Here is a 14,687-nt window from a genome sequence, read left to right on the forward strand (position 1 = left end):
TGGTAATAGTGAGTGAATGAATTTGGATTTGATTCCACTCCTTTAGAGCCTTTCTTGTACAGTCAAAAGGCATTAAGAAGGACCTTAGTTCTGCAAGTTCACCCATGCAGTTAAACTCCTAGAAGCTAATCTTAGGGGCATTCTGCAGTAAGTCATCCTTTTCTTGTATTTTCAGCTACACATGTATCTTGCTAATTAAGCATGCACATCTCCTTGCTGCCAGTGTTTAGCTCTTTGTAAGTATAATTTGACTCTGTGCAAATTCAAAGGGCTGCTTTTGAAAGCTGAACAACTGCACGTTATTGCAATGTATGTACAAATTCAGAAAGTTTTCCAATACATAAAATGACTTGTAAAACTGAAGAAACTGAAGAATATTTGCACGTAGCCCTGTGGTATGTACAGGTGTAAACAACTGAGACTGTGGTCTGCCTGTATTACCAGGTGACCAGACACATTAAGTCTGACCTTGCATGGTGCCCTGCTTGAGCTAAAAGCATTGCTGAGAGGCAGCTTCCTCGAGTTTGTGGAGAGCATTGTGCTAATGGAGCCACAAGGATTTCAGATGAGCACTGGCTTATGCCCAGCTCATCAAGAGCACATGCAGAGCTCACTCACATCTGTCTGCACTTTCCTCTCTAGCCCTGTCCTTACTTTCCACATGGGGTGGTAACTGTTAACATCTATTACAGGAGTGTACAGTATGCTCTGTGTGTGTATGTAGGTTAAAATATACATTGAAAAGAAAAAAGAAGCCAGTGAAGTGGAAAAAATGCCAAAGAACACAAGGTTTTGAATTCTCAAAATGAGGTTTATCCATTCCTACACTGGCCTAGAGAGTGAGCTATGGGAAGAATTGATACAATTAAAATGCTGATGGGAAGGTCAGAGGTTTGTGCAGTAGTAACAGGCAGAAGGTTATAGGTTCTTAAGTGCATATTAACTTGACCATGGGTGCGTAAATTTTTGGAAATTGGTAGCACAGTCAGGTAGTTAGAGGTACCAAGGTTTTGTCTGGACCTAAAGTTTCCGTCTGCTTATTGAAATGCAGGCCATCAGTTGACAGAAGTAACTTTGAAAAGTGATGTGTCTACATGAACAGTCTCTAAGTATCTCTTGCTTTGACTACAGGTGCAGTTAATCCAAGTTGCCAGTATTGTAGGGATTTGGTTTTCTCACAATTAATTAATTCTGAGCTATTTCCACAAAAAATAATACTAGGGAAAATAATTTCTTCAGCTTTGAACATGGACACACATCCTCTTGTCTTATTTTGCTTTCAGCTTTTTTATATTGGGGGGAAAGGCTGTATCCAAATGCAAAACATCTTTCATAGGTGCTTGTTACAGTGAAGTAATGCTCCAAATTCTACCCTAAAGTTTTTTTTTTTTGTATTACAGACCAGAGTGAGGAGTCTGATGCCAATGAAAGCTCAGTTCAGTATGGCATACTGCAGCCACCTCACACTAACTTCATCAGGAGCTGACATTCTACAGATTTTCTATCTAGCTGAGCACTGCAACTTGAATAGATCTTTTTTGCTTTTTTCATGAGATGCTGAGTATCTACAAATACAGTGGCAGCTGATCAGCATATCTCACCACTTCACTTAGTATTCATCTGTAAGTATCTTAAGAAAGCTGGCATATTCAGTTATTGTATTTGTTTGCTTAAAGGCTGAACATATTTTACCCTAAAACTAAGAAATGTTTACTTGTATGTATTCTGAAAATAGGATAATGTGTTGTTTGAATGAGATGCACAACTATTTGCAGATTTTTTTCTTCCCCTCTGCCCTCTGTTTCTGCTCCTCTCATTTGCACGTTAAATTTGAACAGATTTACTAGAAGATCTTAGATTGAAAATACTTTCTCCAAAGTCTTAAGCAAAAAGGCAGCTGAGTAAAGGAGAGTCTTATAAATGCTTCAACGAAGAAAAAGGCTTGACATTTCACTTTATTAAATAGTAAAGTTCTACATGGAAGAATTTCCTGTTCCTGTCACATGAAAAACCTTCACTGGCACTTATATGGGTTGCAAATCTGTATCAAACAAGACTGTTGCTACTTCTGGTGTTCACATAACTTCCACTATTTTCCCACTGCACATTCCCCATCTGTCAAATCTTACTGAAATCTGAGTTGCACAATGAATTTCAAAAGGTTTATCAGCAAACACTTTGTTATGTCCAATATAATTTTACTGTTGCAAATAAAGGGGACTGTTGACTTTGATCCTCTAAATAGTTTGATAATGACTGTGATGTAACTCTCTATGTGTTGTAAATGTAAATTGCTTTTCTTCAGGAGAGTGTATGAATTTAAAACTAAGGCGTCTGAATTTTTACTGAAGTTTAACTTAGTTGGGATTCTCTGCAAGGCCTTAGTATTTGGTTGGGTAAGAGCAGGTAAGTATTAGACCAGATTACCCAGAGATTGTGGAATTTCGAGTATAGGAGGTAAAGAACAGGTTAGACAAGCACCTATCAGGATTGTCTTAGGAAGATCTTAGGAGGTAGAGATGACTGGTGGACAAAATAATGTTTTCATGGTCTCTTGTACCTCTACTTTTTAAAATCCCATTGATCATTTTAATGACAGTATGTGTCACTGCCAGTCACTCTACCCTTTTTTAAAATCTGCTGCACTGAAGTGTGAAAAGTATCCTTTTAACTTGACGGTAAAATTAGCAGCTGAGCATTCCTTTACCAAGAACATGCAATGGTTCCACAAAGTGCCTAATCTGATTTCTAAGAATATGCAATGGCACTGGTTTGAAGTATGAAAGCTGGAACTGAGACCACTAAAATATGGCTTCTGTACTCATTTCAGATCAAAGCTTGATGTGAAATTCCTAGATAAATCTGAAACTCAGTACATGTTTATGCCTGTGATAGTGTTATCATGGCTTTATTTTTCAATTCATCTGGCCAAATATAAAATTGAAAGTGCAGTAAATTATTGACAACTGGAGCATTTACCAATGTACCTGTAACAGCCAAACTGCTTCACATTTTTTTAAAACTCAGCTAAATCAGTCTGTATGTGAATAGCATCTACAGTGTATTAAGCAGAAGAAAACAAAGCAATTGGAAGCTGCCAGATCCAAAACTTATGACCAAATTTCTCAAGAATAAATATATGCAATTTTCCTGCCATTCATTATTATTCTTGCTGTATGTTCTTGCAGATTTTGTCCTCATTACCCTACGGTTGTATTTGGTCACATTAGGAAACTGTGTAAACTGTGAATCAAATCCTATGAAGGCTGAATAATGACAACAATACTCTGAATGCAGGCATAAAGTAACAGTGAGGTTTAAGTATCAATTTGGCTTGATTTGAAGTCAAATAAAAACCAAGTTGAAGAAGCAGATCCTGCCTTGCATTTATGAGTATACAAGAGGAGGAGAATAGACATGGTGCCCATCTCCACAAGCAGCAGACAAAGAAGTAACAAGGAATGAATGGTTTACTCTGTTTCCATTGAGATCATTTGGATGACTGTGATCCTGGGACTGAAGACTGACACATGGGGACTGTGATGAATTTCACTGTTGGTGTCCACGCTCAAATAATGTGAACACACAAGCACCAGAGTCTATGCAGGACACTGAAAAATTCTAGGGAAATTCAATTGATTTTCTTCTTTTGCTTTTTCCATCCAGTGTTAGGACTGCTGAATAATGGAATTTTAGATAATAGTCTAATGTTAGGTTTTCTGCTTTTTTTTCCCCCCAACAAATTTATGTGGAATGAAAAAAGAATTAAGCTGGACCTCTGGGACCACTACTGCTGCCAAGGGCTGCACTTAGGGTATCACATGATAAAGTGTAACAGGTGTTCATTCCTCTATCTGAATTTCCTCTTCAAGACATGGCAAAAGCCATGTTGTTCATCTGGGCTTCTTCACCTTGTAACTTATGTTAATGACCATGTTGCCACACAATATTTTAACTGCTATTAGAAAGGCATAGCCTTATCAAGGGGAAATACCAAGCTGACCATGGCACGTCATGCTTTGCCATTATTTTAAAGAATGTATTTTGCTGAGTTCTTTTTGGTTTTTTTACTGTTGGTAACTGATGTGGAAAGTGCATAATGAACACTGTTTTCAGATTTATAAATAGCAAATTATGGATAGATATCATAATATATAAGAAACATAAAAGGGAACAATATATTTCCTATATTTCTTTTAATCAGTCATATAGAAAAAGCATCTTGAATTTAGGGCTTCATAAAACTGTTACCTGAGTTCTGAGTTTAATCATATCAGCTTCCATCTGGGAGTTGGATTCATTTAGTTCTTTGATTTCTTCATCTAACTGTTTAATTTCTTCATCATTTTCTATACCTGTGTGACATAAAAATAAAGTGTCAAAATAATTAAGGTTTAAATCAGAGCTCAGTGAATTAAATATTTCCATATTTGAAAATAAATTTATTTCAAGCAAGAAAGAAAAAGGAAGCATTCTTCAAACTTTTATTCTGAAGTTAAAAAGAAGTATTTTCCGCTACTTTTCCTTCTTAAATTGCAGTCATTCTCCAGTGAAAGTGTTGAAAATGCCTAGAGAATCAAAAGGATCTTTAACTTTATATACACTCATTTAACTCTATATTACAAGAAATGCACCTGCAGCAAAAAATTTCACTCCACTGTCATACGTAATTTATTTAAAGAGTATGTCCACTTACAGATCTTCTGAAGGAAAGTAAAAAACCTTAACATGCTAATCTCTTCATATCACAGCATTATCAAAATGACCTGTAACTTGTGTTGATACCGGGGGTTGCCCTGACCCAGGTGCAGCACCTTGCCCCAGTCTTGTTAAACCTCACAAGATTCCCATGGGCCACTTCTCGAGCTTGTCCAGGTCCCTCTGGATGGCATCCTGTCCTTCAGGTCTGTCACTGCACCACTCTGCTTAGTGTCATCTGCAAACTTGCTGAGGGTCCACTTGATCCCTTCATCCATGTCATTAATGATGATATTAATTACACTGGTACCAATATGGACTCCTGAGAGACACCACTTATCAGTGATGTCCATAGGGACACTGAGCCATTGACCACTGGATGTGACAATCCAACCAATTCCTTATTCACCTAACACTCCACTCATCCAATGCATCTCTCTCCAGTTTAGAGAGAAGGACGCTGTGGGAGACCATGGCTATGGCTTTACAGAAGTTCAGGTAAGTGACTTCCTATCCCTTTCCTTGTCCACTGATGTAGTCACCCCATCAGTGGACTGGGTTGCTCAGGCAGGCCATGCGTCCAAGTAGCCAAAATATCCACATATTACTCCATAAGGCATTCTTCCTGGGCACGGCAGATACAGTTTTCAATACTACCCAGGTTGTAGAGAAAGTAACACCCAGATCTTGCACTCCCTGGTTACAAGCTCTTGAACAAAGACAGCCACTGCGTTCTCCAGCTGTGCTGGCCATGTGGGCAGAGGTGCCTCTTGCACTGCATTCAGATGCTCCGTGGCTCTAAATGCAGTTAACACCAGCAGTTAAGAAGGCATGCACTGTCACTGACTAAGTGACTACATAGTTTTCCAAGCAAATTCGGGACTTGGGCACCTCCCAGACAAATCTTTTGCATATTCCTTACTTGAACTGAAGCACCTACGTTTTGCTTTCACTGCACTTCAACTACCAGGGTACTATCCTGACTTTCATCCAAGGTACTTTCATCATCTTCCCTGCAACTCAAGGTTCCCAGGAAGAATTACAATTACTGGAGCTGAAATGGCACAAAGCCATCTCCATCCGCCAGAGGTTACAGAGCCATAGGCCCAAATGAATTCAAGGGAACTCAGGAGGAATTGGCATTCTGGAAATAAACCCTTTTTCTCTTCTGAATCCTGCAACAATATAAGGCTAACTACTGACCTTTGATGAATGAAATGTGAACCAGCAAATTATAATGGTATATTCTATGAAATATTTTAGATTTATATAAACATAACTCAGTCTGACTGCTCTACTCCTGGCTCAGGTTTCCAGAGCATAAGGCCTGGTTTCACTTCTACTGACAGTGAATTCCCAATTTATACAGAGTGGATTTATACATGTAGGAGAAAAGGCAGGAGAGTAACAGTAACTTTAGTTTACAGAGAATTAGTATTTAAGGAGGTAATGATTAAAAATTTACCATTACTGGCCCGCTGCTTTATTGTTAGCATTTGTTCTCCAGACAGCTTTGCTTTCTTCATTGCTGAAGTAGCTCTGGGGCATCCTGATAAACTGTGAACAGTAAGGAGCCTGTTAATTTTGACAGGTCATTGAAAAGAAATCTGTAATCCAAAACTGTAATAAAAACAGTATCAGAGACATAGTTTATCTTCACTGCCTAGCATTGAAAGAGTGCACTAGTCTGAAAAAGGACTTACCAGTAGTGATTTCATTGTTGTGTTTTTTCTTCCAAATTCTTTTTGCACAGCCAGCTAATATAAAAGTCAGATATACAGTCCAATTTTTTAAAGACAAAATACTTTTAATAAAACATTTTATTTTAAAAGCAGTTTTTGTGTTAATATTCCCACTTGAATTTACATGTCCCTGCTTTGAACTTCTACCCTTTTTTGATTGAAATGTTCAAACATGGAACTGAATGATGAGAGGACATGAGCTACCTCTCACATCCAAATGACTAGCTCTCATAAACTGTGCTTTTCTTTGTGATATTGTGAATATCACCTATGGAACTGACTAAATTGCTGTTTTCTAAATTTTTTCTTAAAATGGCAGTAACTATGTGTTGGCTTTTTTTTTGGAGCCCAAGGAAAGTCATTCCAATAAAAATGACCTTGTCTTGACGGGGGATATATATGCCTTATAATACATATTTGTTACATTTATGGATGTACATTCAGTTATCTCCTCTCTTATGTTGCAAAAATATTAAGCTTTTTAATTACATTGTACAAAACAGTTTGACAGCAAATGCAGTCTTAGCAGGCTTTATTGTAAAAAATAAAAGTAATGATCAGACAGTGCTCACTATTTAACAAATAATGGTACACACCAAACTACCTCCTTTTTCCAGAATCATATCTTTAATGTAGTTGCACTACCACAGATAAGAGAAAATATATATTAAATCTAATTTAATGATGGAAAACTATAATCTTATTCTAAGGAAGCCTTAGCTTTAGTGAAGGGAATTTGAAAGCTTGCTAAACAATTTCCTGTTGTCTCAACATTTCAGTTTTCATAGCCATGGAAACTCACGTACTTCTCATTGCATACAGGCACATTTATATTTCCTCTCCAGATGCAAAGGAAGACTTTTATTTACAATTTTTAATTGTGCAAATCAGATTCAAATCTAATACTCAAATAATCGCTCTGTAATATGGAGGAAAGTGGTATATTTGATAAAAAGCAATTCCTTAAGTAAAGAGACAACTTCTAAATAAAGTCCTCTAATTTACATATAGTGTTTGATTATTTAAAATGTTTCTCTGAAAAGCCTGCTACCAAGTGCAGTAATACAAAAAAGTATTGCTCTTAGAAAAATATATAAAAAAATTTATTTTCTCAGCAAAAGAATCTGTGCTCAACATTTTCTACAGCTTTGTGACTAAGAAGATGTATAATAAAGCAATACTAGTAGTATCAAGAAATAGCATGACCTAGTAGCTTTTGGCTGTAGTTTAGTTGGTAGGATGCCAAATTACTGTTCCAAGGTCTGCTATGGATTCAGTGTGTGACTGTAAACAACTGTCCTCTTGAAGTGTCAAAGGGAGCCTTGAAGACGATTAACGAGGAGAGGATTTGGCGTCTTGGGAAAAAATGTTGGCAGAGAGAAAGAAATGAGATAACAGTATATACAAAGTTTATGCATCATTTAACTGACTTCATTTTTGTAATCTTTCTGTTGATTTAATGAATTGTCACATATTTTGTCCTCACCCTTCTTCAGAACAAGTTAGCATCACTGGGCATTACAACAACTGCATTAGTTTATTCTCATCTTGTTCTGTAGCCTTTTCCTCTCTAAAAGTCTTGACTGATGACAGCATAGGGAACCCCTCAAAGTAAAATCAGCCTTCAAACAGCCTAAAAGTACAGCATTCAAACAGACCAACAAGAAATCTGGATGCTAGAACAGCACACCTGAGAGCACAGAAAAACAATCAAACAAAAAAAAATTTTGTTCAGAAGTATTAGAAATCTACCGTGAGACTCAGCGTGCCTAAATCCAAATTTTGGTGCCAAGGACCTGATCTTGTTCCCGGGCCATGGTTCTATACACCAAGTTTTCAGGACTGCCTAAACCTGTAGATATCTTTTCAGCTTGTCTGGAAGGTTGCCTCTCCACTGGTATGCCCAGGGTGCTCCAAGGTGCGCTCTCACCCTGAGGCCCCAGGTACAAATTTCCATATGGACAATACTAAGCTTTCCTATTCCACAAAATGGGGTGGTCACATTCTAGCTGCCAAACAGCAACTCCTGTGGCCCATTGCCATTGGAGAGAGATTGAGTGCCGGGGTAGGCACGTAGGGAGCACCTATAGCTCGGCTGCAGTTCAGGCACCTGGGCACCAGATGCCTTCTGCCTAAACCGGACCACAAAGATCTGGGTGCTGTGCTCCATCCTTGCTGCTAGAACTGTTGGAGAGTCCTTCTGCATGGATTATCTACCTTCTTCAGGAGGCACCCAGATGAACAGTGAGTTAGTGAGGGGAAAGGCAAAGGGCTTATTTTTTGGGCATACAAGTGAGGATGCAGAAGGCTTCCACATTCTGTAGCCAGATTAGTTTTGTTCTAACCCGCTGGTGATTTAATACAATATGCACAGACAAAGGAGGGCTTTGACCAAAATGGGTTTCTTGAAATGCATCTGCATGCCTAAGCCACAAGCATCTTCTTTTTCCTTCCCCAATCCTTACATGCATGGCTTTAATGTGCATCATGCACCTCTATGACTACTTTTAGCTTGTTACGTGTTCGTCCTTAGAAGAGGCTATGAATGAAAAGATGGTCCCAAATTTTCCAGTGGCTTTATGCAATTCAAGAAAGCGTTCAAAACTCCCAAAGGTATCCTGCTCACCACAGAGGAAGATGCCAAAGCCAGAGCATGCCATTGACTTCCTCTGCAGGTCTTTTCTGGCAAATCTGTCTCTTCATTATTTGTATATCGTATTGTAAGCAGATTATCTCACTTTCCTGAGCCAGGCACTTTCAGTGAAGCAGATACCAAGTCAGTAACCTAAATTAGAGTATTGAATTTTGCTACAGTTTGTTTAACGTGTCTAAATTCTTCAAAAATGAGTTAGTCAAATACAGCAACGTGCATCCTTTTTGCTTTGCTCTGTTCTTAAGTAAGTTACCTGAAACTGTTTTAAGTAACTAAAAAAGTAAATTAGGACTTTTAGAATAAGCTTCTACTCTGCAAGGACATTCAACCTCTTCCATTTTATTTTATTGATTATGTTTACTTCTACTGAAAGCAACTGCTCTTTGTCTGATTTGAGAACAACCAAAAGAAGTCAGGATATATGCACCAAAAGTGGACTATTGTACAGAGGCTGAACCTTATAGAGGTGTAAAGTTAACCAAAAAGCTTGAATTGAAATCCCAGTGAGACAGAGCTGCCTGAGATTTCTAGAAGACTGGGGGGTAGAAGGAGACAGAAGGACAAAAGGAGACAGAAAATAGTAGATATGATTTTTTTTTTCCTGTGACTGGCAAACAAAAGAATACAACTGAAAGGTATTTCAGTGCTTTGAGAGTTATGCAACATATGCTTTAAATATCTCAAAAATGAAAAAAAGACCACGAGAAACATCTAGGTAGTAGTTTTGTTAAGGATAATACTTATCCTCACATTAAGTATGGTATGAAGCTGTGTCAGGGGAGGTTTAGGTTGGGTATTAGGAAAAGGTTCTTCACCCAGAGGGAGGTTGGGCACCGGAACAGGCTCCCCAGGGAAGTTGTCACAGCACCGAGCCTGACAGAGCTCAAGAAGTATTTGGACAATATTCTTCAGGCACATGGAGTGATTCTTGGGGCTGGACTTAGATGATCCTTGTGGGTGCCTTCCAACTCAAGATACTCGATGATTAAGTTTGAAGCCTTTACAGTTGATGTTTGTCATAGGTTTTCAAACTTTACACTGACTTTTACATAATTCTGCAGCTTAATCATTCCAGCAAAGAACTACTAAAATTAATCACAATTATCTCACTTGCTCCTGCCATTATTCTCATACACATGAGAAATTATAAGAAAATATAAACATAGTTGAGTACTCTTTCCATAATAAAAATGAGTTAGACTTTCTAACAACATTGCTGGGGTACTGCTGTAATAAATTCAGTATAAACATGCCAAGCCATGCATTATCTCTGTCAGACTCTGGATGCCACAGGGCTTGAAGGTACAGCATTTTGGTGGGACTGTGAGAAGCACCAGCACCCAGCTCCTGGGTCCCTCTGAGTTTCTGATCCACCAAGAGCTGTGAGTCTCTGTTGTATCAACAACCAGATGACACTCAGCACCTTATTTTGTTGGGATGCAGTGTGTCTTTGCTCTTGATTAATTTCTACTGTTGGGCTTAACCTCTAATTTGAGAAAGAAAAGTATGGTCTGGCACTTCATCCTAGAAAATCACCCTCTGCCATAACTTAACAAAATACTATAAAGACTATATGGTGATTGTATCTACTAGAATTGAACATAAGGTGAAGAATGAATTTTCTTTCTGGTTTAGCACTGTGGTTATCTTAATGCAACCAGTGCCTTGCCATATATTCAGTGGATTTAAAAAGAGAGTGAAATGTGTTCAAAAATAAAATGAAAATTAGTGGTGAAAAAAAGTTTTAAAGGGGTATTTAGGTAGTGTTCAGTGCATATTTACTGAGAAATTAAAAAATAAATAAATGTGGGCTAAAATCCTGAACTGCTTCAAGAATGTAATTGCATTGTCTTCAGGGATGTAAACAACAGAGGCCACCAGAGTGGAAGATCATTGACCAAATGGAGCAATTGTCTGGGTGACCGATTTTAGTTATCTGGGTTCCAGCTGTGTGTTAAATACATTTTTTTCCTCAGCACACAGATGCAGTTTAGTCCCTCTTGAAGCTGAAGAAATTGCACTTGGCTTGTCAAGTGAAGAAAACACTTTCCAAACAGAGAAGTAGGGATATGGGAAAGGAGTAGATAAAGGTCAAATAAAACACAACTTTCATATTTGGTATGTCAAAGTTGAAGTTGACAAGTTTACAAAGAAAGCTGTTGAAGTTTACAAAGAAAGAAACAGGGTGTAAAGAAACCAGAGCCTCAACCTGTAGTACCTAAAAAGCATTCTAAGGACAAACTTTATAAACCCTGCAAGATGTTTATAGATTCACTACCACAGCGATTTTTCAAAAAGAAAATGAAACACTTCTCCTGTTTATTAAAAATAGCATTGTCTATAGACTAGAGGAAAGAACAAGTCACTTTCAAGGGACCTCTTTTAACTAGAGATACATTCAAAACAAGCCCCAGATGTAAATTCTTTTGAAATTCAGGGAAATACAGATCACGGTGAAAATGGCTGTTTTATTTTGTTAATGGCTGAAACCTTACTTTTACAACTAAGCTCCTCAACTATTTGCTAATGTTTGAAGTTCAAGTTAAGAGATCAAACTCGGTGATCAAAGTAGCCCATTCCTTGGTTTAATATTAAATCCATGAACTATTCCTTTTTTCCTGTGTTGAAGGGTATCAGCTTTAGCGATTTCTTTATTCCCACGAGTAAATTCTGCTACACACCTTAAAGGATGAAATACTCTCTGCACAGCTCCAGCATAGATAAAAGGAACCCTCCCTAAACCAGCACTCAGATTTATTTACATTCAAGGGTGATTGGCTTTTCCCCATGTTTTTACTGAGATGTGAAGCAAAGGGAATCCAGGAGAGAGGTTTTGCAAACAAGGTAGTTTTGTTTGCATGGAGATTGATGTGACTCATAGAGGAATCTCTTCTCCCTACTGACCACACAACCCCAACTGTCTTTGTATGGTGTCGGGTGTTGGAAAAAAAATCATCTGTTCAGCACAGTTTCAGAATTCTTCACTGGAAAAGAATGATTTTTATTAATGTGGCCCTTTATAGGTCTTGTTTCCTGGCTAAAGCCTTTTGTTTGGTTGGTTGGTTGGCTGGTTGGGGTTTTTTGTGGGTTTTTTGTTTTGTTTTGGGTTTTTAGGGTGCATTTACAACTCACACCTGAATGCTTGGGGTGAAAATCTTCAATTTTGAATCAGGAGGGAAATCTAATACTAGATACTAAATACTAATACTACAAATACTAAAAGTTCGATGTAATGTGGAAAGTGACAGCTCTGAATTCAAATTGGTTTCCAAAGTTGCGGAGGAAAGTAGCTGGTATTTTATTCTGTTTAAATACATCTTTGCATTGGCTTCAGCAGTAAGAAAAATTAAACTGCTACCCAAATGGTCATTAAAAAAATATAGCCATTATGATTAAAACAAAATGCAAGCTTTCCAAAATTATTTTAATGATATCTGATCATTGTTTCAAAATGACTTTCTGGAAAGAACTATGTTCTTATTTTAGGGGGGGAGGGTTGAATTAGCATTAAAATCTGGTCAGTCAGGACAATGAGACAGAGTGAATGGCCACCCAGAAGAAGATAAGGTTTTTGGGGTTTTTTATTGGAGATTTAAAAGGTAAGACAGCGTTATAGCTTAATTATGCCTATCCCTCATAACCAAAGAATAAAGCATGCATCAGGTAAGAAAAAAAAATAGAAATTATGCAGAATTGTTAACATGGCAAAGCTGAGAGAAAAGGCCCAGAGAGCAGACTCAATTTGAAAGGAAGCCCCCTGGGGCATAAATACACACCAGAAAAGGGATTAATGAATCTTGAAATGCTGGGACTGTAAGAGCACTGCCAAAGCTGCCCTTCAGCTGGGCACAGTAGTCCCTTGGTAAATTTACATCATATTTAGTTAACTGAAGCTGCTTAGTCAGCAAAACAGCTTTGTGGGTGGGCTTCTCACATGTGTTAACGAGCTTTGATCTGTATCATCCCTGAAGAGGGAAGGAGGTTTGGCTCTTGCCCAACGTGCAACAATTGCTCAAAAATCTCTCGTTTATTCTTTGGTGAGTGAGTACCCACTGCAGCACATTACATGACTTACAGATGACCCCAGCACTGAGCCATACACTTAATGGCGAACAACTGAGTGCCCCAGGAGCTGGGGACTGGCTTCTGCAAAGCTTATCAGCCTCTCCTGTCTGGTGACTGCCCACAACAGGACAGATGACCTGAAGACCAGTATATACTGGGCTGTTGAATAGGGCATGTATTGTGAAGGAGAAAGGTTGAGACTTCCTGTATATAAATAGCTAAGGTGTATGTTTAGCTACACACCTCTGATTAGTGCTCTTAGGCAGCTCAAAATTTCAAGTGATCTATTTAGTGACCAAGTCCAGCTCACTCTGGCACTTAAAATGAAGCACAATTTCTCTAAACACTTGTACAGACAGCAAAGAGAAAAAGTACTTCAAGAGGAAAATTCATGCCTCCTGAAATCTAAAAAGTCATCATGTATTCCCTGCTTTTTATGGGCTATGTCTGGAATGAGGACAAGGAGACTTATAACCAGACAGCTTCTGCTAAGTGCCTGAAATCTAGGAGGTGTCACATTGCAAGCACCTGTACAATTGCTGTCTGCTGCAATTTGTCAGGTCTGCTCAGCAAAATTATTTTTCTTGTTTATATTGTGCAGTCTGCTTTTCCTAATATGGATTCCTTATTATTTTCTCTGTGACTTTCCCAAGGTAAGTAAACCTCTTAAATCCCTTTGGATTAGCTTACTCTTAAGAGCCTTCCAGTTTAACAGATAGTACATCTGATTAAAATACTATTCTGTCCTTCTTCCAGCTTGTAATGAAAAGAGCTGGCAGAACTACCTAGAGTCAAAGGGCCTGACTCTTTCAACAACCAGGCTCTGCATTTAGTCACTTCTAACTTTTGCCAGATTTTAACTGATCTGACTGAAATCTTCAATAGAAACTGTCTGGCCAGGCTAATTTTTTTTTTCCAAATGTCATTGGAAAAATATTTCTATTTCTCACAATATACTTCAATACCACTGTTTTGTCCATATACATTGTTTTGCACCTACTGAGGGGAACAAAAAAGTCCAAATAATTCAGTGAATAACTCTAACTGTCCATGAATTGGAGCAAGAAATGACATTTCATGGGGTGTTGCTCTGAGTTCAGAGATGCATTCTGCTATTCTCATAAAAACGAAAGTAGATTTGGCAGAGCTATAAGCCTCTGACAGACGGTCCCTTGGACATACTAAGTGGATGTGAATTAGTGTTTAGTGCCAGACCCTCCATGTACTTTGTGCATATGAGAACTGGGAGCCTTCCCTGCCACCACTCCTGTTCAGGGCTGCAGGGTCTGGAGAAGAAGAATGCTTGCTGGAAGCAATGCCTGAGACTGCCAGTCCTGTTCTGCCAGTGGACCAACAACCTCAAATGCTGGGGACTGAGAAGCTCACAAGTAAGAAGACTGAACAGGAGCCACAGGGACAGAAAAGAGAAAAGGGCCAGAACACTAAAGTAGGAGAGAAGGAGGATGGGAAGAGAAAGGTGTTGAAATATGGTTTAGGAGGACCCTTTTCCTTTAAGCTTATGGGTCAAC

General features: G+C 38.4%; 1 protein-coding gene across 3 annotated transcripts in view; it reads right to left on the minus strand.

Annotated features, from left to right (window-relative positions):
• MYT1L (myelin transcription factor 1 like) overlaps positions 1 to 14,687 on the minus strand; it is a gene marked incomplete at both ends in the record, with an annotated part of 129,854 nt that overhangs the window by 824 nt on the left and 114,343 nt on the right. For 2 of the 3 annotated variants that reach the window (XM_082277008.1, XM_082277007.1), the window contains 2 exons: positions 4,252 to 4,355; positions 6,164 to 6,255. In XM_082277008.1, the coding sequence (XP_082133134.1) occupies positions 4,252 to 4,355; positions 6,164 to 6,255 (196 nt within the window). Of the gene's footprint in view, positions 1 to 4,245; positions 4,356 to 6,163; positions 6,256 to 14,687 lie in introns of all 3 variants that reach the window. The other variant, XM_082277009.1, reaches the window with a different exon arrangement.

Source organism: Coloeus monedula (genome assembly GCF_965178545.1).
Source record: "Coloeus monedula genome assembly, chromosome: 2".
Taxonomy (NCBI): Eukaryota; Metazoa; Chordata; class Aves; order Passeriformes; family Corvidae; genus Coloeus; species Coloeus monedula.